The sequence below is a fragment of the Eriocheir sinensis genome, chromosome 30 (genome assembly GCF_024679095.1).
Source record: "Eriocheir sinensis breed Jianghai 21 chromosome 30, ASM2467909v1, whole genome shotgun sequence".
NCBI classification, from domain to species: domain Eukaryota; kingdom Metazoa; phylum Arthropoda; class Malacostraca; order Decapoda; family Varunidae; genus Eriocheir; species Eriocheir sinensis.
The window spans coordinates 13,531,052-13,555,455 of record NC_066538.1 but is presented as its reverse complement, the minus strand read 5'-3'; the positions used below and the strand labels follow the sequence as shown (position 1 = coordinate 13,555,455).

The 24,404-nt window shown below is 43.0% G+C and overlaps 1 protein-coding gene across 14 annotated transcripts in view; it reads left to right on the top strand.

Annotated features, from left to right (window-relative positions):
• LOC127005592 (uncharacterized) overlaps positions 1-24,359 on the top strand; it is a 182,501-nt gene extending 158,142 nt beyond the window's left edge. For 6 of the 14 annotated variants that reach the window (XM_050874546.1, XM_050874535.1, XM_050874534.1 and 3 more), the window contains 3 exons: positions 5,165-5,530; positions 8,598-8,777; positions 23,366-24,359. In XM_050874546.1, coding sequence (XP_050730503.1) covers positions 5,165-5,530; positions 8,598-8,777; positions 23,366-23,875 — 1,056 coding nt within the window. In that variant the 3' untranslated portion in view covers positions 23,876-24,359. Of the gene's footprint in view, positions 1-5,164; positions 5,531-8,597; positions 9,682-23,365 lie in introns of all 14 variants that reach the window. The other 8 variants (XM_050874540.1, XM_050874539.1, XM_050874542.1 and 5 more) reach the window with 7 other exon arrangements.
• Positions 24,360-24,404: the final 45 nt, after the last annotated feature.

Here is a 24,404-nt window from a genome sequence, read left to right as displayed (position 1 = left end):
TAAGACTCATTGTCATTCTATTACTAAATACATCTGTGCTGTTTATCTCTCACCTAACTCTACTAACTCTGTAAAACTCTTTGACTATTTGAACTCTAAAGTGGAGCGCATCTTGACCCACTCTCCCTTCGCTGAAATCTCCATCGTGGGAGATTTCAATGTTCACCACCAGCTTTGGCTTTCATCATCTTTCACTGACCAGCCTGGCAAACAAGCCTACAACTTTGCTCTCCTCAACGACCTAGAGCAGTTGGTTCAGCACCATACTCGTATTCCCGACCGTCTTGGAGACAGGCCCAACATTCTAGACGTCTTCCTTACCTCTAATCCTTCTGCTTACTCTGTCAAACTGTTCTCTCCGTTGGGCTCCTCCGATCATAACCTTATTTCTGTATCCTGTCCTATCGCTCCTGTACATCCTCTGGACCCACCGAGGAGGCGATGCTTCTGGCATTTTGCTTTAGCTCGGTGGGACGACCTGAGGATTTACTTTTCCGATTTCCCGTGGAATGATTACTGCTTCCAGGAGAGAGACCCCTCTGTGTGTGCTCTGCGCATCACAGAGTGATTGTCTCTGGAATAGAGGCATACATTCCACATACTTTCTCTACTCCTCATGCTAAAAAGCCTTGGTTTAATCATGCTTGTTCTCGTGCTATTAAAGATAGAGAGGCAGCTCACAAAAGGTTCCAGAGTCTTCAAACTCCCACTAACTTTGATCTATACATTTCAGCCTGGAATCGTGCCAAATCTATTCTCTGACTTACCAAAACTTCTTTTATAAATAGAAAATGTCAACACCTTGCTTCTTCTAATTCTTCCCGTGACTTCTGGCATCTTGCCAAAAATATCTCCTCCAATTTCACTTCTTCCTCTTTCCCTCCTCTCCTTAACCCTGACAGCAGCACTGCCGTCTCATCTGTCTCTAAGGCTGAACTCTTCGCTCAAACTTTCTGTAACAATCCCACCTTGGATGATTCTGGGCATATTCCTCCTACTCATCCCCCCCCTCTGACTCCTTTATGCCTGTTATTAAGATTCTTCCTAATGATGTTTTCTATGCCCTCTCTGGCCTCAACTCTCAGAAGGCTTATGGACCTGATGGAGTGCCTCCTATTGTCCTTAAAAACTGTGTTTCTGTACTGACACCCTGCCTGGTCAAACTCTTTCGTCTCTGCCCATCAACATCTATCTTTCCTTCCTGCTGGAAGTATGCCTTTATACAGCCTGTGCCTAAGAAGGGTGACCGCTCCAATCCCTCAAACTACCGCCCAATAGCTTTACTTTCATGTCTATCTAAAGCATTTGAATCAATCCTTAACCGGAAGATTCAAAAGCACCTTTACACTTCTAACCTTCTATCTGATCGCCAGTATGGGTTCCGCAAGGGGCGTTCTACTGGCGATCTTCTTGCTCTCTTAACTGACTCTTGGTCATCCTCTCTTAGCCGTTTCGGTGAAACTTTCTTTGTTGCGCTAGACATATCGAAAGCCTTCGATTGAGTCTGGCACAAGTCTTTGCTTTCTAAACTGCCCTCTTTCGGATTCTATCCCTCTCTCTGTTCCTTTATCTCCAGTTTCCTTTCCGGCCGTTCTATCTCTGCGGTGGTAGACGGTCACTGCTTTTCCCCTAAATCTATCAACAGTGGCGTTCCACAAGGCTCTGTCCTATCACCCACTCTCTTCCTGTTATTCATCAATGATCTTCTTTCCATAACAAACTGTCCTGTCCACTCATACGCCGACGACTCCACTCTGCATTATTCAACTTCTTTCAATACAAGACCCTCTCAATAAGAAGTACACAACTCCAGACTGGAGGCCGCAGAACGCTTAACCTCAGACCTTGCTATCATTTCCGATTGGGGCAGAAGGAACCTTGTGTCCTTCAATGCCTCAAAAACTCAATTTCCCCACCTATCAACTCGACACAATCTTCCAAACACCTATCCCCTATTCTTCGACAACACTCAGCTGTCACCTTCTTCAACACTAAACATCCTCGATCTATCCTTAACTCAAAATCTCAACTGGAAACTTCATATCTCCTCTCTCGCTAAATCAGCTTCCTCAAGGTTGGGCGTTCTGTATCGTCTCCGCCAGTTCTTCTCCCCCGCGCAGTTGCTATCCATATACAGGGGCATTGTCCGCCCTCGTATGGAGTATGTATCTCACGTGTGGGGGGGCTCCACCCACACAGCTCTTCTGGACAGAGTGGAGGCTAAGGCTCTTCGTCTCATCAGCTCTCCTCCTCATACTGATAGTCTTCTACCTCTCAAATTCCGCCGCCATGTTGCCTCTCTTTCTATCTTCTATCGATATTTTCATGCTGACTGCTCTTCTGAACTTGCTAACTGCATGCCTCCCCCCCTCCCGCGGCCCCGCTGCACAAGACTTGCTACTCATGCTCATCCCTATACTGTCCAAACCCCTTATGCAAGAGTTAACCAGCATCTTCACTCTTTCATCCCTCACGCTGGTAAACTCTGGAACAATCTTCCTTCATCTGTATTTCCTCCTGCCTACGACTTGAACTCTTTCAAGAGGAGGGTATCAGGACACCTCTCCTCCCGAATTTGACCTTGCTTTTGGCCACCTCTTCTGATTCTTTTATGGGAGCAGCGATTAGCGGGCTTTTTTTTTTTTTTTTGTGCCCTTGAGCTGCCTCCTTTGTTGTAAAAAAAAAAATGCACAAGGGTACACATTGGGAGGCATACACAAGATTACAAACTGGCAGCATACACAAGGGTACACACTGGGGGTATACACAAGGGTACACACAGGGGGGCATACACTAGGGTACAAACATGGGCATATACAAGGGTACACACTGGGGGTATACAGAAGGGTACACACAGGGGGGCATACGCAAGCTTACATACAGGGGGGCATACACAAGGGTACACACAGGTGGCATACATAAGGGTACACACAGGGGGCATACACAAGGGTACACACAAGGGGCATACACAAGGCGTTCTGTACCGTCTCCGCCAGTTCTTCTCCCCCGCACAGTTGCTATCCATTTACAGGGGCCTTGTCCGCCCTCGTATGGAGTATGCATCTTATGTGTGGGGGGGGGGTCCACTCACACAGCTCTCCTTGACAGAATGGAGTCAAAGGCTCTTCGTCTCATCAGCTCTCCTCCTCATACTGATAGTCTTTTACCTCTCAAATTCCACCGCCAAGTTGCCTCTCTTTCTATCTTCTATTGATATTTTCATGCTGACTGCTCTTCTGAACTTGCTAACTGCATGCCTCCCCTCCTCCCGCGGCCCCGCTGCACACGACTTTCTACTCATGCTCATCCCTATACTGTCCAATCCCCTTATGCAAGAGTCAACCAACATCTTCACTCCATCCCTCACGCTGGTAAACTCTGGAACAATCTTCCTTCATCTGTATTTCCTCCTGCCTACGACTTGAACTCTTTCAAGAGGAGGGTATCAGGACACCTCTCCTCCCGAAGTTGACCTCTAGTTTTGGACACTCCTTTGACCTCTGTTCGGGAGCAGTGAGTAGTGGGCTTTTTTTTATTTTTTTATTTACGCCCTTGAACTGTCTCCTTAGCTGTAAAAAAAAAAAAAACCCACACAGGGATACACACAGAGGGGCATACACCAGGGTACACACTGGGGGCATACACAAGGGTACACTGTGGGGGCATATAAGATGGTACACACAGGGGGGCACATTCAAGGGTACAAAAAAGGTGACACACAAGGGTACACACAGGGGGGTATACAGAAGGGTACACACTGGGGGCATATGCAAGGGTAGACACAGGGGGCATACACAAGGGTACACACTGGGAGGCATACACAAGATTACAAACTGGCAGCATACACAAGGGTACACACTGGGGGTATACACAAGGGTACACACAGGGGGGCATACACTAGGGTACAAACATGGGCATATACAAGGGTACACACTGGGGGTATACACAAGGGTACACATAGGGGGGCATACGCAAGCTTACATACAGGGGGGCATACACAAGGGTACCCACTGGGGGGAATATGCAAGTGTACACACAGGGGTAGACACTGGGGGCATATGCAAGGGTACACACAGGGGGGGGTCATACACAAGAGTACACACAGGGGAGGGGCATACACAAGGGTACACACTGGGAGCATACACAAGGGTACACACAGGGGGCATACAAAAGGGAACTCATTGTGGGCATATGCAAGGGTACACAGAGGGGGGCATACACAAGAGTACACACAGGTGGGCATACACAAGGGTACAGATTTGGGGCATATACAAGGGTACACACATGGGGCATACGCAAGGGTACACACAGCGGGGCACACACATTGGTACACACATGGGGGGATACACAATGGTACACACAGCGGGGCATACACATGAGTACACACATGGGGCATACACATTGGTACACACATGGGGGCAAACACAAGGGTACACACAGCGTGGCATACACGTGGGTACACACATGGGGCATACACATGGGGGCATACACAAGGGTACGCACAGGAGGGCATACAGAAGGGTACATACATAGGGCATACACAATGGTACACACTTGGGGCATAGACAAGGCTATGCACAGGGTGGCATACACAAGGGTAAACACAGGGGGGCATACACAAGGGTACACACAGGGGGGCATACATAAGGGTACGCACAGGGGGGCATACACAAGTGTACACACAGGGGAACATACACAAGAGTACACATAGCGGGGCATGCACAAGGGTACACACAGGGGGGCATACACAAGGGTACACATGGGGGGAGTCATACACAAGGTTACACACGGGGCATACACAAAAGTACTCACAGGGGGCATACACAAGGTTACACACAGGGTGCACACAGTGGGGCATACACAAGGGTACATGCAGGGGGCGTACAGAAAGGTACACACAAGGGCACACACAGTGGGCATACACAGAAGTATACTCTGGACCTGTTGTCTTATGTTAAATCTGATGTAAAGTGGGGTATTACTCTAATATAGTTTGCACCTACTTGAGCATAGTGAAGTTATTTTTATAATGTAATAAGATAAAACCCTCATTAGTGTAACAACAGCAGGATTTATACAGAGGGGCAGTCTGTGGGCCTTCCCCCTCAAGAGTAACAAGGACGAGGGTATGAAGTTCTTCCCTAATTCAGTGTTGTTGTTTCAGGTGAGAGTGGCATCTAGTGTAGCCCTGGAGGCTGTCCAGACTGTCCAGATGGCTCTGGAAACTGTTACTAAAGAAGATCTGCAGTCCCAGTCAGACCCAGAAGAGGCCAGGCCCCAGTCAACCCAAGAAGAGGCCAGGCCCCAGTCAACCCAAGAAGAGGCCAGGCCCCAGTCAACCCAAGAAGAGGCCAGGCCCCAGTCAACCCAAGAAGAGGCCAGGCCCCAGTCAACCCAAGAAGAGGCCAGGCCCCAGTCAACCCAAGAAGAGGCCAGGCCCCAGTCAGACCCAGCAAAGTCCAGTGCCCAGTCAGAACTAGAGTCCACTATCATGGGCAGACTGCAGTTCATCTTGATGCTGAGCTTGAAGGTCAGTAAGCCCCAAGTGTCACTATTGCTGCAGCAAGTCTCTGACACCCAGTGCTGTGGTTCTCACCTTAATAGAACACAGCACTATGGTGCTATATTAAGTCATCACCGTATAATTACGGTGTTTACCATACCAGAACACCGCACTAAAATTACCTTGAGTCATCACTCTATAATTGCTGTGTTTCCCTTAACAGAATGCAGCACTGTAAGGTTACTTGACCCATCACTGTATAAATGCTGTGTTTTCCTTAATAGAACACAGCACTGTAAGGTTACTTGACTCATCACTGTATAACTGCTGTTTTCCTTAATAGATTTAAATGCCCCGCACTGTGAGTGATACTTTTTTTTATAAAGGGTTACCGGATGCCTTATCATTCTCCAGTAAGTGAACACGGTATAAACAATCATATGTGAAGATTCATGCCAGTCAAATGCATACAAATGGCAAGACGTATGAAATGGAAAAAAAAAAATCTTTAGAAGCCAAAATCTCAAAAATTTGTTTTTTACACTTCAAAAAATTTCAGAAAATCGACAAAAAGTCTGAGTCTTTTGTAAGGTATCAATATAAACTACAGTACCCTCTCGAGTTTCACGCTTGCTGCATTCCGAAGGTATGGCGCTAAACTCGAGGATTGCGAAACTCGAGGTATTGAAATCCATTTAAAAGCGCTTATTGGTTCCGACCTGTGCAAAATTATGACTTTTTCCGACTTTACTTCCTTGTTATCACAATTTTTTCAACTTTTCTCCCTTGTTATCTCAAAATAGGTACCTTGTTAATAGGCCGAAAATAGGAATTAAGAACAGTTCGTTTTTAAGCCACATTTTTTTTTTTTTTTTTTTTTTTTTTTACGTCGTTGCCTGTTGCGCCGATAGGCGCAGGCGAGTGTTTATAGTGGCGCCATCTTGCATTGGCTCATGCTGCCCCCCCCGGAACTCGTTCTTGATTCGCTTGGACGGCTTCCTCTAGAGTCCGGGTTGATGGGTGGTCTTCAGGACAGCATGTGGGTAGTTTTAAGCCACTCGGCGGTGACTGAAAAATCCGAGTGGTAGCGTGGGGATTCGAACGCGCGTTGTCCATCACGCGGTGAATGTGGGCCCAGTACGCTACCAGTTCGGCCACCGCCTACCCGGTTGCCTTACAATTGGCTGGCAGCTCTGAATACACGCTTGTGATCCATGTGGTGTCGTCTGCTAAAGTAAGGGCGGTCGCTCGTGGTTACCCATGGGACAGTTGGACAAACCTATATTTTTCTGGTAGTTTTCTGTGTTTTATGAAATAATCTGCAAACTCTTTCTGTTAAAAATCATGAAATCACTAATATCATGATTGACTTTTCAATGCCTATTGAACGTAAACCGCTGCCCTGCCGCCGCCGCCGCCGCCGCCACAAAATAGCTCGCAGAGAGGTTCAACTTGCTTACTGTTTCCATATTTCCCTCACTGCTCACGAAGATCACAAGCGGACAAACCAGAACAAAACCAGGCAAATTAATACTTTTAATGCTGTGTATTCCCACAGTACGCATGCGTGGTGGACAGCAGAATGACTAATTTCATCGGGGAAATATTTCTCGCAACACCGGCCAGTGTAGTGGTCGTGGACCTTCTTCTTCTTCTTCTTTTGACCTGTAACGCTTTGTTTCGCTTCTTAGGTCCTCCTTCTCCACACTTTTATACTTCACAACATGCACTTAGGGCCGCTTTCACAGTCATTTTGTTTGTTTTGATCGTTACCAATGGCGGCGGTCGCTGCTATAGTATTTCCACATGAAACTGGCCAATCGGGTAGTGGCGGCTGCGGGGTTAGCCTAGCTCTGCACTTACCATACACTCTCAACATCTCTCGATTCGTCTGCAGCCGCCATTACCCCATTGGCCAGTTTCACGTGAAATACTTAGCAGCGATCGCCGCCATTGGTAACGATCAAAACAAACAAAGTAACTGTGAAAGCAGCCCTTTGTTACTTAACAGTGCACACTTATACACTTCACCCTAAACTTGGGAGTTTTTCTGTCCTCTTCTTTCCCTGATTTTGCTTTTGTATGCCCTTTTGCAATTTTTCACTATTACTTTTCACTGTCGCTGCCATGCATTACAGGTCTAAAGAAGAAGAAGAAGAAAAGGAAAACAACACCGGGAGACCTACAATTTTCATAGACTTGAGAAAAAGGTTTTCGGACTGTGGTTCCACAGCACGGGGTGTTCTCTTATCTTGTTAATCAAGTAGTAAACAAAGCAGCCCTGCCAGTCCATTTTACGAGTCTCTTGGTGGGCCATCTTCCACTGCTCCTCACTCCTCAGCTACTGCCAACGTCTGTTTGTTTACTTGCAGCCGTTCGGTACCCACGTACCGACGCTCGTACTCACAACCGTTTTCCATTCATACGGACAACCAACAACTCGCTCCCGGTTGGGCATATGGGCAACCATGACTGCCTTTTAAGGCAGCACGCATGATGCCGACGGTAGGTAGACGTGACCTGTACATGTCAAAGCAACACGAAAATCGTGGTGGTCATGCGCGAAAGTTGTGATGGTGAGAATTTAGGACTCGAGAGGGTACTGTACAACTAAATGGCGATTTTTCTCATTTGGTACATTTTTTTAAATGTGAAAAGAAAATGGAAGAAAATGTGGAGAAAATTTTTTGTGAAAAATTTTTTTTTTTTTTTTCAAAGCCAAAACAAAACAAAACAAAACAAAATGAAATGAAATGAAAAGATGACAAATGTAGATATATACACAAAGTTTCTGTGGTATTTTTTTTTTCAAAGCAATCAACTAAAAAATAAAGTGAAAAAAAAAAAAAAAAGATTATCCACCCAAATTTCACAAAATTCACAAAATGTCATAGATTTACACCAACAAACAACATACTAAAATGTCAAAGCCATAGGATGTACTGTGTGCCCAAGAGGGGACCCCCCCCCCCCTGGCACCCTCCTTAAGCAGTCAGCAGCTTTCTTAACACACACTCTTGTTTTCTGTCGGCCCAACCAGCAGCCTAACATGGTCTTCCTGCTTTTCCCTTCCCTCCACTGTGGACCTTTCCAGGCCGAGGACCTCCGTAGCCTGACACAGCCCGCCAGGAGCCTCTTGCAGGCTGGCCTGGTGTTTGCTGTCCACCAGGTGGAAGGTCAGCGCCGACACGCGAGAATAAGCCTTGAAGCCGGCCGGCTGTACCTCTACGCCCTGAAGGAGCAGCCCCTGCCCCTGGGCGCATCAACCCTGCAGGTGAGCTGGGGACTCAGCCCTCCCTGAAGGGCAGGGATGGTGGCTGTGGAGTTTCTGGTGAGGCACTGCCGCCAGCCACCGGTCACTGCCAGATTAGGAAGAACATTTTGTACGGCTGCTAACCACAGACTTTCTTTACTACTCACAAACAGCAGCAAGATCAAAGTCACTGTGCTCCAGCATGTCCAAGGAGCTGTAGTCAGTGCTGCGGCACAGGCCCACAGTCATGTTGATCCCGAGGTCACTGTAGGTCAGGAAGTGTATATGTGCTGCCTAGAGTGTGAGACTGTTATTGTCATAATTTCATTATTTTAAGAAATAGCCCGTGGAAAATACTGCGGACGTCCCTGCCATTTTGATTGAGAGAGGGGAAACTAAGTCCCTAGAAAGGTGTGAAACCAGGCAGGCGGGAAACAGGACCTTATTCAAATCACATTCGTTATTCCTGCAAAGCTGAACTATGAGTGGGATGCATGACCCACTAATACCTAGTGCATGGTGTTAGGTTATTAATAAATAATAATCCATAGCCGTTAGGGCGTTAGTGTAAGTGTTACGCAGAAAACGAGATGTCAGTTGTGGCGAATGCTGGCATCTTGACCGCGGAGCCCGGCAGCTGAGGCTTGTGGGTCGGCGGCCGCATCCGCGCCATCTTCCTCCCAGACTCCAACGCGACAAGACGTCCCTCACCAGCCTCCCGCGCCATGTGTCCATCGTGGTGGTTTTCCTGCCCTTGTAGTATCCACAAGTCAGGGTGACTGTGTAATGCAGGCGAGGGAAGCCTTTCGGAGGTACGAGTAGGCGACGTGTTGTTGGAAGGAACGAGAGAGGACTCAAGGAGGACCAATGTGCGCGAGGACCACGTGGTAGATCAGGTGTGGCATTCTGCTTTGCCCACCTACAGGTAAGTACACTTATTGCATAAGATGTTTTAAGATAGTTAGCTAGGTTGCTGTGTGCCTGGAATTACTTAATTATTCCTTATTTTCCAGCGAGTTTTCTTTGTTGCTTTAAATAAACTTGAGAACAGTTTCATCTGGTCTTTGCTTGTCCTATCGTAGTTGTGACTGGTCATAATTTAGAGACGAGAAGGGGCTGTGAGTCTGAGAACTCAGTTTTCAGATATTTTATTTTATTTTATTTTTTTATTGCTGAGAATTTTACGAGGTCTCAAGAAGTCCAGACCTTTCAAGAACCCCACAGTTATGTTAGCAGTGACATGCAGGTCACTGTAGGTCAGGAAGTGTATACATGCTGCCTAGAGTGTGGGACTGTTAATGTTAGCAGTGACATGCAGGTCACTGTAGGTCAGTAGGTACATGGTGTTCAGTGTGCAGGAAGGAATGTGCTGTCAGCAGTGACAGTACAGTACACACACAGGGCAGAAACACACACAAGGTTAGGGCAGCTAAGCAGCCCCAGCATGACCCAGAAGGCTTCTTTCAGCTCTTTAGAACAACAATAATGGTAATCATCCTAGTAAGAGTAGTGGCCATCATTTAAGGGGAGGCGCCGCCAAAAAATAGCTGAACATGTCACACGTTCACTGGCGGATTTGGGGGGGGGCCATGGGGGCCATGGCCCCCCCCAGGAGCTATGGTGGCGCCCTTAGGAGCTATGGTGGCGCCCCTAGGAGACCAAATAATTAAAATTTAAATTGGAATACATAATATTCCTTGGCATTGATCGATAGGAAAATATTATGTTCCATTAAAAAAAAGGCTCACTAGGGGGTGTGGGGGGGAGGGACGTATGGGGGGGAGGGACGTGTGTGGGGGGAGGGACGGGTGTGGCCGTGTGGGAGGACGGGGTTTTTTTACAAAAAAATACGAATGCTACTATTATCCCCTTCAAGCACTAAAATCTTCGTCATCTCTTTTCTGACCATTATTAGATCATTTTATTCAGATTTGAAAGAGTATATTAAAGCCAGATTGAAAGGTATATTTCTTTGATTAGAAGAATTTCCTTGGGCAACTGTACATGAATGATTTGTATATAAGCTGCCAACTGTAGGGATTTGGTGCCAGGTGCCCTGCATTATATTCTTAGTTACTACTACAGTATATTTTGATTTTACTGATTGATTGTACGTTTAACTATCATAATCATTCATCCTATAACATTTTCAGATGGATTCAGGTACTAGTAAAATCCATGGAATAATTACTCATTGAAAGTATGAAAACTTGCAAGTAAAATTATTTATGTTTTAAATTTTCATTAACTATTATTGATGTTTACTTCTATAAATATTTTTGATTAGCAAGTATTTTTTTTTTACCTATTTCAATCTTCTTGTGAAAAAAATATCAAATGAACTTTCTAAATAGCAAAACACTTATTGTTAAAACACAGGATTTTTTCTGAAAGGCCTTGCTCATGGTGCTTTAAAAAGCACATAAAATACTTCAAAATCTCAAAAACCAGCTGATTGGGCTCGCTTCGCTCGCCTATCTCTCTCACCAAAAATTCAAAGCGCCCCTATCCTCTTTGGCCCCCCCCCAGGAAACCTCCCTAGATCCGCCTATGCACACGTTCCCTGTGAAAGTTTGGCAGCTGTATGATAATTCTTTCCCTTTCAAATAATTAGATATGTATTACTAATTATGTGGTCCCCTCCCTGCAGAAACCTCCGTTTTCTGTAGAATACTCATACATGTTACATTTTGCCTTCTTTTGTCCGATTTTTCCACTTTTTTTACAAAAAGCATGTCATCATTCACCTGGTGAAATTCTAGTGGCAGCCAGCAAGCCTCGGAGACTGTGGTTGAGTGAATCAGTCAGTCAGTTACAGTACTTAGTGTGTCACGAGTGCTCCTCAGAGGTACATTTCTACTTGTACTTTAGCAGGTTTGGACACCTAGGAAAAGAAAAGAAGCCGAAAAGAAAAGAACGTGACGAAGAAGTAACAGGAAGTATCCACAGAACACTACAGCCCAGGAGATTCTAGTGCGTGCACACACACACACACACACACTCACCTCGTTGTCGCGGTGTGTTGTGTGTGAGTGGTCTCAGTCCTACCCAGGGATCGATAATACGAGCTCTGTGCTCTTCCGTAGGGGAACGACTGGCTGTCTCGAGAGAGACCCGCAGCAGACCAAGAGGTGAATTACACAGGTGCCTATTATGATTATTTTTTATATCATTCATTGTCATTCATAAATATAACTGCATAGGTATCTAAGTTGTATTTTACCACTGTAAGATCCTCTAAAAGTCATAACTTTGTACGCTAACTGCATTTACAGACAAAATAGCCGAGATCTTGAAAGTTAATTTTTTGTACATTGGAGAATAATAACTCCATTAGTTGTGAAGATAATAAAAAACTCCAACATCTGCTGAAAGACGAGTGGATGGTAAAAAAATTGTCCGTCAAGTTTTTTTATAAACAGAAAAACACTGCTGATATGATTTATTGAAGGTAAAAAAGTGGTAGAATTATGGGACATATCAAATGGTGATTTTGGCAATTTTTTTTGCACAGGAACAGTGAGACATTAAAAATTTGAACAGACAATTTTTAACCCGAGAACGTCGGCAGACCCATTTTTGGGCTTTCACGAGTTGTGGCTGTGGTACGGTGGACCCTAAAAAGGGCTCGCCATAAAACGTCTAATTCGAGCTAATTGTAGGCGGTGGTGGCATAGCGCAACCCACCATGAATGCTCTAGGTCACTGTGGTGGGTGAGTGATCTTGAGGTGGGCTTTTTTGTCATGGGTGGTGCTGTAAGGTCAAGGCATACTGAATTATCTATCCATACAGTAATCACTTGTCAAATTCTCTATAGCACACAACAAGCGACTCACGGCTAGATGCCACGCGTCACGAGACTGTTTATTTTGTAACACACACCACCCAAAAAGAATGGAGTTTGAGTAAAAGTAAATATTTTTAACGGCTTTATGGTTATGAGAGGAGTACTCTGATATACGTTCCATGCTCTTTTCTTAGTCTCAAAATGCAGAGTAATTTTGTCGTTTCTCGGGCACTTCTCGGCTTTCCCATAGCCGAAGCCCACGGGTGAACTAGTGGTGCCAACCAAATATCATGCATATTGAGTGAACATGCTGGCTCTCATTAATGTTTTTAGCTCTGCTTTTATTACAAGTAATAAATTTCATTTGTAATTTTTTTTCATACAGAAGCACGAAAGCTATTATGCTGATACATGCAGATCTTATTTCATTTACCTAAGTCTTCAAAGAAAAAAAATACCTTAGAACAATTGAAATAAAATAAATGTACCCTCCACTAATACTAGGCGGCGCCTCCTCTTAGGGCTGCTTTCACAGTCACGTTTGTTTGTGTTGATCCATCGTTACCAATGAGCGGCGATCGGCGCTACCAACAAGAAATCCGCTTTCACAGTCGTCTTTCGCGGCGCTGTTTGTTTGCATCAGTACCAGAGATTGGAACCTCTGGTAACGGAGCTCTGGTAGCCGCGGGGGCTCCCCAATGGTGCTTACCAATGACATTAATTAGTAAATAAGACATTCGTGCTCTCAAATGGTTATATTATTTCTCTAAATAGATGAGAAAAGATATTAAACAATACAGCAACACGTTGCATGGCTTCAATGGTAATATGAGAAAAAATTTAGAAGAATTTGAATGACATGAACTCACTTCACCTGCTGACCAGTAAACGTCCTGCTGAGAATTTCAATTTGATTAATTGATGGTTTATTGTTGCAAAAGTACACACCAAAGAAGAATGGAGGACTTTAATACTTGTCACCATTATTCATCTGTTATGCCTTCTTTGTCAAACTTGTATTATTCTAGATAGCCTAATATGTATGCATAGAGCATATATATAACAAAATCATCCCTATTAAGTAAAGAATAAATGTGAAGTCTGATAAATAAGTGTGAATAATGAATAAATGTAATTGATATAGGTGAAGAGTCTGTCTTGCTGACAACTGCTAATATAAGAGAACTTTAATTAATACTTCTCACCATTATTTCACCTTTTCCGCCTAGGAAATTTTAGGCTATCAGCAGATTTGAGGGGTGTATCAGCGAGACACTCTCATTTTTTCATCATATTTATTCTTCACAGTTACTCTTTATATATATTCTTCACATTTACTTTTTGTACGTTTATTTTTCATATTACTCCTTCATAATCCCCCGCTCAGCTGATGTAACGTTGACATTTCCCGCCACTCCGGCATACCAACACTGCCGAATCACGTGCCTTCATTTTGTCATGACCGTCACCACGCTGGTAGTCGCCGATACCACGAAAACAGTGACTGTGAAAGCGGATCGAGGCAATGGTAAGGGCTGCTACCATGTTGGTAGGGCCTTTGGTTAGGGTGCGTACCAGACGACTGTGAAAGCGGCCCTTAATCATGTCATTCAGTCATAATTAGTCATATCATTTAGTCATAATAGTAATAATAGTGTCTGCTATATCATTCACCATTATAAACATTATAAACAAAGTCAGCTGGTTTTTTTTTTCTTTTTTTTTTCTTTTCTTTTGTGTCTTGGCCTGCGGCGCCGGTAGGCCTTCATAGTAGGGCCTGATGGTCGGCCCCAGGCTGTTGTGGTGCAGGCAAGTGTTTATAGTGGTGCCATCTTTACTTTTCAGCATTTTCCATTTTAGACCCCTAGTTGCATAATATAAATTGTTGGGGGGGTGTTGGAGGGTCATGCGACGCTGATCTAGCACAGTTTTTGTGCTATTAACACTTGTTCTCTCCATATTTTCAGATATTAATTTCTTGCTATCTTAAAATGTTCTTTATTCCTTTGATTCTTATTTCTTTTCAATCTCTTCCACGCTGTGTCTCTTTTTTCCTTTGTATCTGCACATCTAGCATTAAATCAATCCTTTTTTCCTTTTTCTTTGGGTTTGTATAATGGGACATATTTCATGACTCCTGTTTCATACTCCTCCATAAAAATATCATACTTTTCCTGCACCTCGCTTGTTCTCCTCAACTTTTCCCAGTCTAGCTCTCCATAATATTTCTTAAGATTTTTTGTCCGCCTTCCTATAGTTTCTCCTGTTTCTTTTATATGATTCTTGACGTGGAGTTCCTAAACGCATGGGACAATTTCTATGGACAAAATGAGCTCTTCCACAGGGACGGATTGCACCTTTCTCCCATCGGGGCAGCCAGACTCGGAAGGCTCCTCAACGAAGCAGTGCGTGTCATCCGAGCAAAAAACGAGTCACGGCCACGTCCCTCCACCCCGCCCGTGTAAATAGACGCCGTGCATCGCAACAAACCCGTAACTGTGATCCCGCAAGTACCACCACCTCTATTACCAAGCCTCTAGATAACTTAAAAATCCTTAGTTTCAATGCGCGTAGCCTAAGAAACAAATTTGATGAACTGAGATGTCTTGCTTTAACAGAAAATTTTGACATAATTGCTATAACCGAAACATTTATCGACACCACAAATATTGATTTAAGTTCCGAATACAACATAGATGGCTACAGACTCTTCAACAAAGATCGTGTAAACCGTAGAGGCGGTGGCGCCTTTATGTCAAAAGCTATTTGCAACCCACTGACAAAACACCGAAACAGTAACGTTGAACATTTGTGCGTGCGGTAAACCTTGCACAAGTCAATTTAAATATATCTGTCACCTACAGACCTCCCGGGCAATCACTCGATGACGACCTTTAAATGTACAGCGTCTTAAGGCAGTCACTTAATAACAGCGACTCACTGATATTAGGAGACTTTAACCTCCCCATATCGACTGGGCGACACTGTCAGGTACAGAAGGCGAGTCACATAGAATGATCAATTTCTAGAAGAAAATTATCTAAGCCAAATGGTTTCTGAGCCAACTCGACAAAATAATATACTTGACCTTGTTATAACGACCCAAGATAACCTAGTCAGTAGTGTCACGGTAGGAGAACACCTCGGTTCTTGCGATCAAAAATTAGTGCGCATTACATTAAAGCTCAATCATCAGTGACTGAAAATAAAGTAAAGGTGCCCAATTTCAAAAGAGCTAACTTCAGAGAAATCCGACAAAACTAACAGAAATACAACTATCAGATGACGGCAACGTAGAGGAAGCCTGGCTGTTTAAAAATCACTTACTCACTCATCAGAACACTTTCGTACCCTTGTGCGAGAAGCGAATTAACACTAATAAAAGCCCACCGTGGTTTAATAGCGAAATTAAACAATCAGTCAATGAGAGAAAATTGTTTTACAGGTTAAAGAAAGAACATAGCACGCCCGAAAACATTAGACTTTATAATGATGCCAGGCGACGAGTAAAAAGACTAGTAGGTCAGGCAAAGCGTAGATACGAAGAAAATATTGCAGCCAACTGTAAAAATAATCCTAAATCTTTCTTCAGTTACATAAACAACAGAAAGGCGATCAAAAGTGGTATTGGACCTTTAACAAACAGCGACGGTGCACTAGTGACTGACAGCCAACACATTGCAAACCTCTTAAACAATTACTTTTCCTCGGTGTTTAATACTAACAGTCTTCCTCTCGCTACCACCAACACCAGTACAATTGTAAATCTCGAGCATGCATTGCCTAATTTTGAAATAACAACCGATGAAGTCCTTAAAGCTCTCCATTCACTTTAATCAAATAAAAGTCCTGGACCTGACAAAGTATATCCAACTCTGCTGAAAGAAACAAAGAGCGAAATACTCTCCTCCCTCACAACCGTATTCAATATGTCCTTGCGACAAGGCATCGTCCCTTCAGATTGGAAAAAGGCTAATGTGACACCGATTTTCAAAAAAGGAGACAAAAAAGTACCAGGTAATTACAGGCCCATTAGTCTAACTTCGGTTGTAGGTAAGCTACTTGAGGGCATAATTAGAGACAAAATTGTGAGTTACCTTGAAAGCCACTCATTGATTGGGGACTCACAACATGGCTTCCGAAACAAAAGATCCTGCCTATCAAACCTATTAACCTTTTATAACGACCTCTTCACTGTTTATGACGTAACCAAATCACTGGACGTAGTCTATCTTGATTTCCAGAAAGCGTTTGATAAAGTCCCGCATCATAAATTACTTTACAAATTAAAGCAAATAGGTATTGACGGTCAAGTGGAGGCGGTGGCTGAGTCGTCAAAGTAACGACCTCGTGTTCAGGAGGACGCGAGTTCAATCCCCGCCCAGTGCCACCAAGCTGGGATTTTTCAGCCGCCGCCGAGTGGCTTAAAACTACCCACATGCTGTCCAGAAGACCACCTATCAACCCGGACTCTAGATTCTAGGATCAAAGATGAGCTCCGGGAGGGCAGCATGAGCCAATGCAAGATGGCGCCACTATAAACACTCGCCTGCGCCAGAATGGGCTGGGCCGACCATCAGGACCTACCGGAAAGAAGCCTTGGACCGACCATCAGGATCCACCGGGAAGAAGCCTACCGGCGCAATAGGCTGCAATGTAAAAAAAAAAAAAAAAAAAAAGTAAACCAATGGATCGCGAATTGGTTGAGCAACAGACAACAAAGAGTAGTGATTGACGGATTTAACTCAGAGTGGGCGCCTGTCACTAGTGGCGTCCCTCAGGGCTCGGTCCTTGGCCCAGTGCTCTTCATTATTAACATCAACGACGTGGATGTTGGACTCAATAACCGCATTAGTAAATTTGCGGACGACACAAAGATTGGTAACTCGGTTCTCACTGACGAAGACAGGCAAAGCCTCCAAGAGGATTTGCACAAAATTTCAGCTTGGTCGGATAGATGGGAGATGCCCTTTAACGTAGACAAGTGCCAGGTCCTTCAAGTTGGAACGAGGAATAAGAAGTTCGAATATGAAATGCGCGGCGTTAAACTCAAAAGCGTTCAATGCGTCAAAGACTTGGGGGTCAAAATCGCGTCAAACCTCAAATTCTCACAGCAATGCATCGATGCAGCAAATAAAGCGAACAGAATGTTGGGCTTCATTAAAAGAAACTTTGTATTCAAAAATAAAGATGTAATACTCCCGCTCTACAACAGTTTAGTCAGACCCCTCTTGGAATATGCGGTACAGTTTTGGTCTCCCCACCATGCAAAGGATATTGCTAAATTAGAAGGTGTTCAGCGTCGGGCAACGAAAATGATCCCTTCCTTGCGCAACAAATCCTACGAAGAAAGGCTTTCTACCCTTAACATGTTCTCTCTTGAGAAACGTCGCCTCCGAGGAAAACTGATTGAATGTTTTAAAATACTTAATGGTTTCACGAATGTAGACAGATCAACATTGTTTATGATCGATGACACTTTGCGCACGAGGAACAATGGCGTAAAACTCAGATGTAGACAAGTAAATTCAGACTGCACCAAATTTTTCTTCACCAACGTTGTAGTGCGAGAATGGAATAAGCTTCCACCATCAGTGGTCCAGTGTAACACGATTGACTCCTTCAAAAATAAGCTCGACCGTCACTTCCTTCAACTTAATATCAACTAGAGTAGAAATGCAACGTTTTGGAGTCTTCTGATTAATGTAAAATCACTTAGGTTTAAGGACAGACCACCAAGTCTGGACCATGGGGTCTGTGTGGTCTGATTTTCTATGTAAATCTATGTAAATCTTCCCCCTCAGTGCCTTCCTCCTCTGTTTCCATCTCTATTATCACATGGTCATTCTTTCCCAGGGGGCACCCATATCTTAATTCATTTAACAAGTGCATTCCCTTTGTTAGCACCAGGTCCTTTCTCGCTGGTTCATCATCACTCCTGTATCTTGTGTTCTCCATCACCCACTGCATCATCAAGTTTTCCATAGTCAATCGTAGAAATCTTTCCCTCCATGCCGTTTCACTACCTCCACTTTCAAATGGTTCCCAATTTACCTCCTTACAGTTAAAGTCTCCAACTAACATGACTCTTTTGTTTGCTTTGAGTAACCTACTCACTCTGAGTGGTATCTTCAATCATCGTCTCATATTCTTCTCTGTTCCATGAGTTTGTTCTTGGTGGTACAGTCGCGCTACAAAGTGTTGACATAGTTTGCAGTGACTTTCGTTCAAATAATACATAATAGTATTCGAAGGGAAGGGATGTTTAGGAGTGATTTTGTTATAGATACACAAAATATGATACTGAGAAAGGAAATAAATTCAATAGAGTGGAAGTTTTTTACCTTATAACAATATATTAAGCAGCTCTGCCGAAACATTTTGATACAGTTTTCGTTCAAGACATTAAACGAGTCAAATGAGGTCTATGTTAAGACTAAGTATATATATATATATATATATATATATATATATATATATATATATATATATATATATATATATATATATATATATATATATATATATATATATATATATATATATATATATATATATATATATATATATATATATATATATATATATATATATATATATATATATATATATATATATATATATATATATATATATATATATATATATATATATATATATATATATATATATATATATATATATATATATATATATACAGTCGTCCCTCAAATAGTACGGTTTCCAACAGTACGGTTTCGGTTTTATACGGATTGTCATGGAAGAATTTTTTTAGGCTTTTATAATTTCCGCTCGTCGCACCAAGTAGCCATGGCGTGAGTGGCAACACTGTTCTACCAAAACACCTGCTGAAAGCACCCAAAAGCATTTGAGAAAGGTGTTCACTTTGCAGATCGAAGAATTCAGATTTAGGAGAGGTTACATTTTGGGAAGCGTTACATTGCGGTAAGGACAGCATACCACGTGAATGAGGGCAGTGTACGCTGTATCTATCATAGTGTAAAATAAATTCTTGCTGCAGTAACTGCCAGTGATTCATGAGTGCTACAGGAGTAAAGATAAAGGCTGTCCTTTTACTAAGCCTCGTCGTTGCTATGGTAACGCGTCTCACTCGCAGCAAAATGGGGTACGCTGATCTTCCTGATGCAGTGGAAGCACTTATGTGTTTGTTTGGGCTGCCATATTTGCTAATGACGTCATCACAGCACAGAGGCGTTCCACCTCTCAAAGCCGGGAGCGGAGTGGACGTGCCGGGTTGGCAACTCACGCTGCCGCGTCATGCGTTTGAGATCTCTGGGGATGTACCAACTACTGAGAGTCCTAATTCCCACTCGCAAACGCTGCCCAGGAGTGTTTCTAGGGGGGGCACTAATTATATATGGATTTTCGAATAGTACGGGGGACCTGAGTCCATAACCCCCGTACTATTCAAGGGACGACTGTGTATATATATATATATATATATATATATATATATATATATATATATATATATATATATATATATATATATATATATATATATATATTTAAAACAACAAATATATTGTTCTTTCTTTCAATGTAGTGATAAACCCTATATTATAAAATAATAGGAAAAAATAATTAGCTGCACTTCATTAGATGAAATGCGAAATAAATACTACTTGATGATTTCACAATTGATGATGACATCATCTGGAGCGACATTCGTGCATGTCTATATAAATATCGTGTGTGTGAAATCAGCGAGATTCTTAAAAAAAATATACACAATATCAATTGTCTATATTTCTAATTAACAGTAAAGTCCAAAGAAAAGTATCAACAAGTGGCCAGACATATAATTCCAAGTTGCACGAACCAAACGACAGCCGACGCGATGGACCGCCATGGAGAGAAGACACTTGGACAGCGGCATTCCATCGTCAACATGGCCTCAGCCAGTGTCCCAGAACATTCAGCCTTTTCGGTGGAGTGGGAGAATCACTGCAGTACTTTGGGGATGGATGGCAGCCAGTGGTCCAGGCGAACTGACAGTTATAGAAGAACGTCTCACAGCCCGCCAGTATGTTGAAATACTGGAGGATGTGATGGTCCCAACAGTCTGGGCCATGCTCATCCCGCCAGAGCAGCCCATTTATATTGCCATGGACAACGCTCCCATTCACAACTCTGCGGTGGTAAAGGAGTGGTTAAAAAATCATGAGGATGTGATCAGAATCCCCTGGCCGGCAAGATCCCTGGACTTAAATCCAATTGACAACTTGTGGGCAATGATCACAAAAAGATGGGACACAAACATAATTAGAAATAAAGAAAATTTGGTGAATCAAGCCAGAGATATTTGGGAAAGTTTTCGATCAACAAACTTTTATAATAAATTAGTAAATTCTATGTCCAGGCGCCTGGAATGTATAATTGAAAATAATGGGGGAGCTGCAAAACATTGAGAATTGTGTAATTCACCATGGTCTCGAGGATCATGTGTTGAACTCGTGACCTCTCGTGTGTGTGTGTGTGTGTGTGTATTTACCTAGTTGTAGTTTTACAGGGCCTGAGCTTTACGCTCGTGTGGTCCCGTCTCCGTATCTGCATTTATCCAACTTTTCCTTAAAGCTTTGCACACTCCTCGCCGATACTACATCCTCACTTAGTCTGTTCCAAACCTCTTTAATTCTTTGCGGGAAGCTATATTTCTTTGTCTCTCAAGCATCTTCCCTTCCTCAATTTTCTACTATGTCCTCTTGTGTTCCTGGCGGTAATTTCTTCTTTTAGTAGTAACTCCTCGTTGTCTACTTCTTCCATTTTGCTCAATAATTTGTAGATTTGTATTAGGTCTCCCCTTTCTCTTCTTTGTTCTAGTGTTGGTAAGTCCATTTCCTCTAGTCTTTCCTTGTATGTCAGTCCCTCTAGCTCTGGACCCATTTTTGTTGCCATCCTTTGTATTCTTTCTAGTTTCTTTATGTGTTTCTTCTTATGGGGAGACCACACTGCCTCCACATATTCCAACTTTGGTCTGATCATAGTGGTAATTGTTTTTTTCATTATATCCTTATTCATGTAGTGAAATGCTAATCCTTTATTTCTCACCATGTTATACGTATCACCAAATATTCGATTAACATGACTCTGGCTATTTATTATCTTGCATTATTACTCTCTTTGTGTACTTTCTTTAATGTTTCACCATCTCCCATCTTATATGTCCATTTTGGTCTTCCTTCACTTTTTCCCATTTCCATAACATGACATTTCTTCACATTGAATTTCATCTCCCATTCCTTACTCCACTTCCAAATCTTGTTTAGGTCTTCTTGCAGAATTTTGCAGTCTTTACTGTTTCTTATATGTCTTAGCAGCTTTGCATCATCTGTGAACAGGCTCATATAACTATTTACTTCCTCTGGCATGTCATTAATATATACTAGGAAGAGTATTGGTGCCAATACCGATCCCTGAGGCACTCCACTTTCTACCATTCTCCATTCTGATTTTATGTCCTTGATCACTGTTCTCATCTCTCTTCCCCTTAGGTAGCTTTCCATCCAGTTCTTCATTTTCCCTTTCAATCCTCCTTTATTTTCTAGTATCCATAGCAGTCTTGTATGTGGAACTTTGTCAAATGCCTTCTTCAGGTCTAGGTAGATGCAATCAACCCATCCGTCTCTTTCCTGTATTTTATCTGTCACTCTGGAGTAAATGCTCAGTAAGTTTGTCACACATGAGTGCCCTTTTCTAAATCCATACTGTTTACTTGTGATTAAATTTTGCTCCTCTAGAAATTGCGTCCATTGTTTCTTTATCACTTTCTCACATATTTTACATACTACACTGGTCAATGATACAGGTCTGTAGTTCAAGGGTTCTTCCTTCCTTCCACCTTTGTATATGGGAACCACTTCGGCCCTCCGCCACTCCTTAGGCACTGTACCAGTTGTTATTGAGCATTTAATGATGTCATATATCGGTCTAACCAGCTCATTTCTGCATTCTTTCAATATATACCCTGAGACTCCATCAGGTCCTACAGCTTTCCTCTCTTCCAGCTCCCTCAACAACTCATATATCTCCTCTTTATGTACTGTAACTTCTTCCATATGAACATTTATCCTGTTTTCTTGTGGCTCATTAAATATTGATTCATTAGTAAAAACTTGCTGGAACTTTTTGTTTAGTAATTCCGCCATGTCTTTAGGTTCATCGATTGTCACATTCCCGTCGCTCAGTCTTTCAATTGTTTCTCTTGGTTTAATCTTACCATTTATGAATCTATAAAATAGTTTAGGTTGTTCCTTGCACTTTTCCACAATTTCCTTTTCATATCCCTTTTCTTCTTCCCTGCTTTTTTTCACATATTCAGTTCTCGCTACCTTAAGGTCTTCTTTATTCCTTTGATTTTTATTTCTTTTCAATCTTTTCTGTTGTTTGTCTCTTTTTTTCTTTTGCCTTGGCACATTTTGCATTAAACCAGTCCTTTTTTCCTTTTTCTTTTGGTCTATATTCTGGTACAAATTTCATAACTCCTGATTTATACGCCTCCATGAAAATAGCATACTTTTCTTGCACTTCACTTGTTCCCTTTAACTCATCCCAGTCCAGCTCTCCGTAATATTTCCTGAGATTTTCCACGTCTGCCTTCCTATAGTTTAACCTGTTTCTTTTATATGATTCATCCCCTTCACTTAATTCCTTCCTCCTCTGTTTCCATCTCTATTATCACGTGGTCACTCTTACCCAGGGGGCATCCATATCTTAATTCATTCATCAAGTGCATTCCCTTTGTGTGTGTGTGTGTGTGTGTGTGTGTGCTGTATCACCTGTTGTGTTGTGTGTTTACAGGTGAGTGAGGTCGTGCCGCCCTCCCCCCCCTGCACTGTGTTCCTGGACCTGTCCTGGCCAGGCAGGGCGACACGACGGGTCAAAATCCATCTGAGCCCTGACACCCCGTGGGGCAGACAGTTTTTGTTGCTGTGCTCAGGGCAGCGCGGTCCTTCCTACCGCAACACCAACTTGCTATGGGTGGTGAGGAAGGGGCGGCTGGGAGAGTCTGTGATTGCTGGGGACTATGAAAGCAATGATGGGAAGGGGACATCCAGGCTGCTGTCTGACCTTGATAAGGGTGAGTACCGGAGGTCAGGCCGGCTGGGTGATGTGTGTGGGCTGAGGTGGAGTGGCCATAACCGGTGTGCGCGTGGTCTGTTTGGCATCTTCACCAAGAACAGGCAGGAAAATGATATGTCGGGTCTTGTCTTTGGTGAGGTGGTGGAGGGACTGCCCGTGGTGGTTGAGGCAGCCAAATACAGCAACATTAGGAAGGTGACTGTGGTGGACTGTGGTGTGGTGTTGTGAAGATAATGCCCTGCACCACCACTATCACCACCATCACCACATCATCACCATCATCACTATCACTACAACCACAACAACATTATAAAGGTGACTGGTGTTTTTTTACTATTCTTTATTTTTTTTTTTTATATTTAGTAACATCCAGCATAACCTTGTGTGCCTAACATTAATACCTGATGCAATGTATTGTTCAGTTTCTCGCTGCATTCTTGTGCCATCAGCGCAGTGTTTCATGCTGTCCACCGGCCTTCCCTTCACTTACTTTTGTTAACTTGTTCCATGATTTCCATGTTTGTAATTACAGGGACGTCTTGTTTTACGCGAGTTTAAACTACGCAAATTTGGTTTAACGTGATGTATTTATTATTTATAGATAAAAATTGGTCTTGGAACCATCTGATGAAATCAAGGAAATGTATTGAAACAATAATTTTATGTTTTCCTGTAAGTCATTCCCTAATAAATGTCTGTGATCAGTCTGTGACCATGTGGGAAATGTGTTAGCCTCCTCAGCTCTGCCAGGCACTGC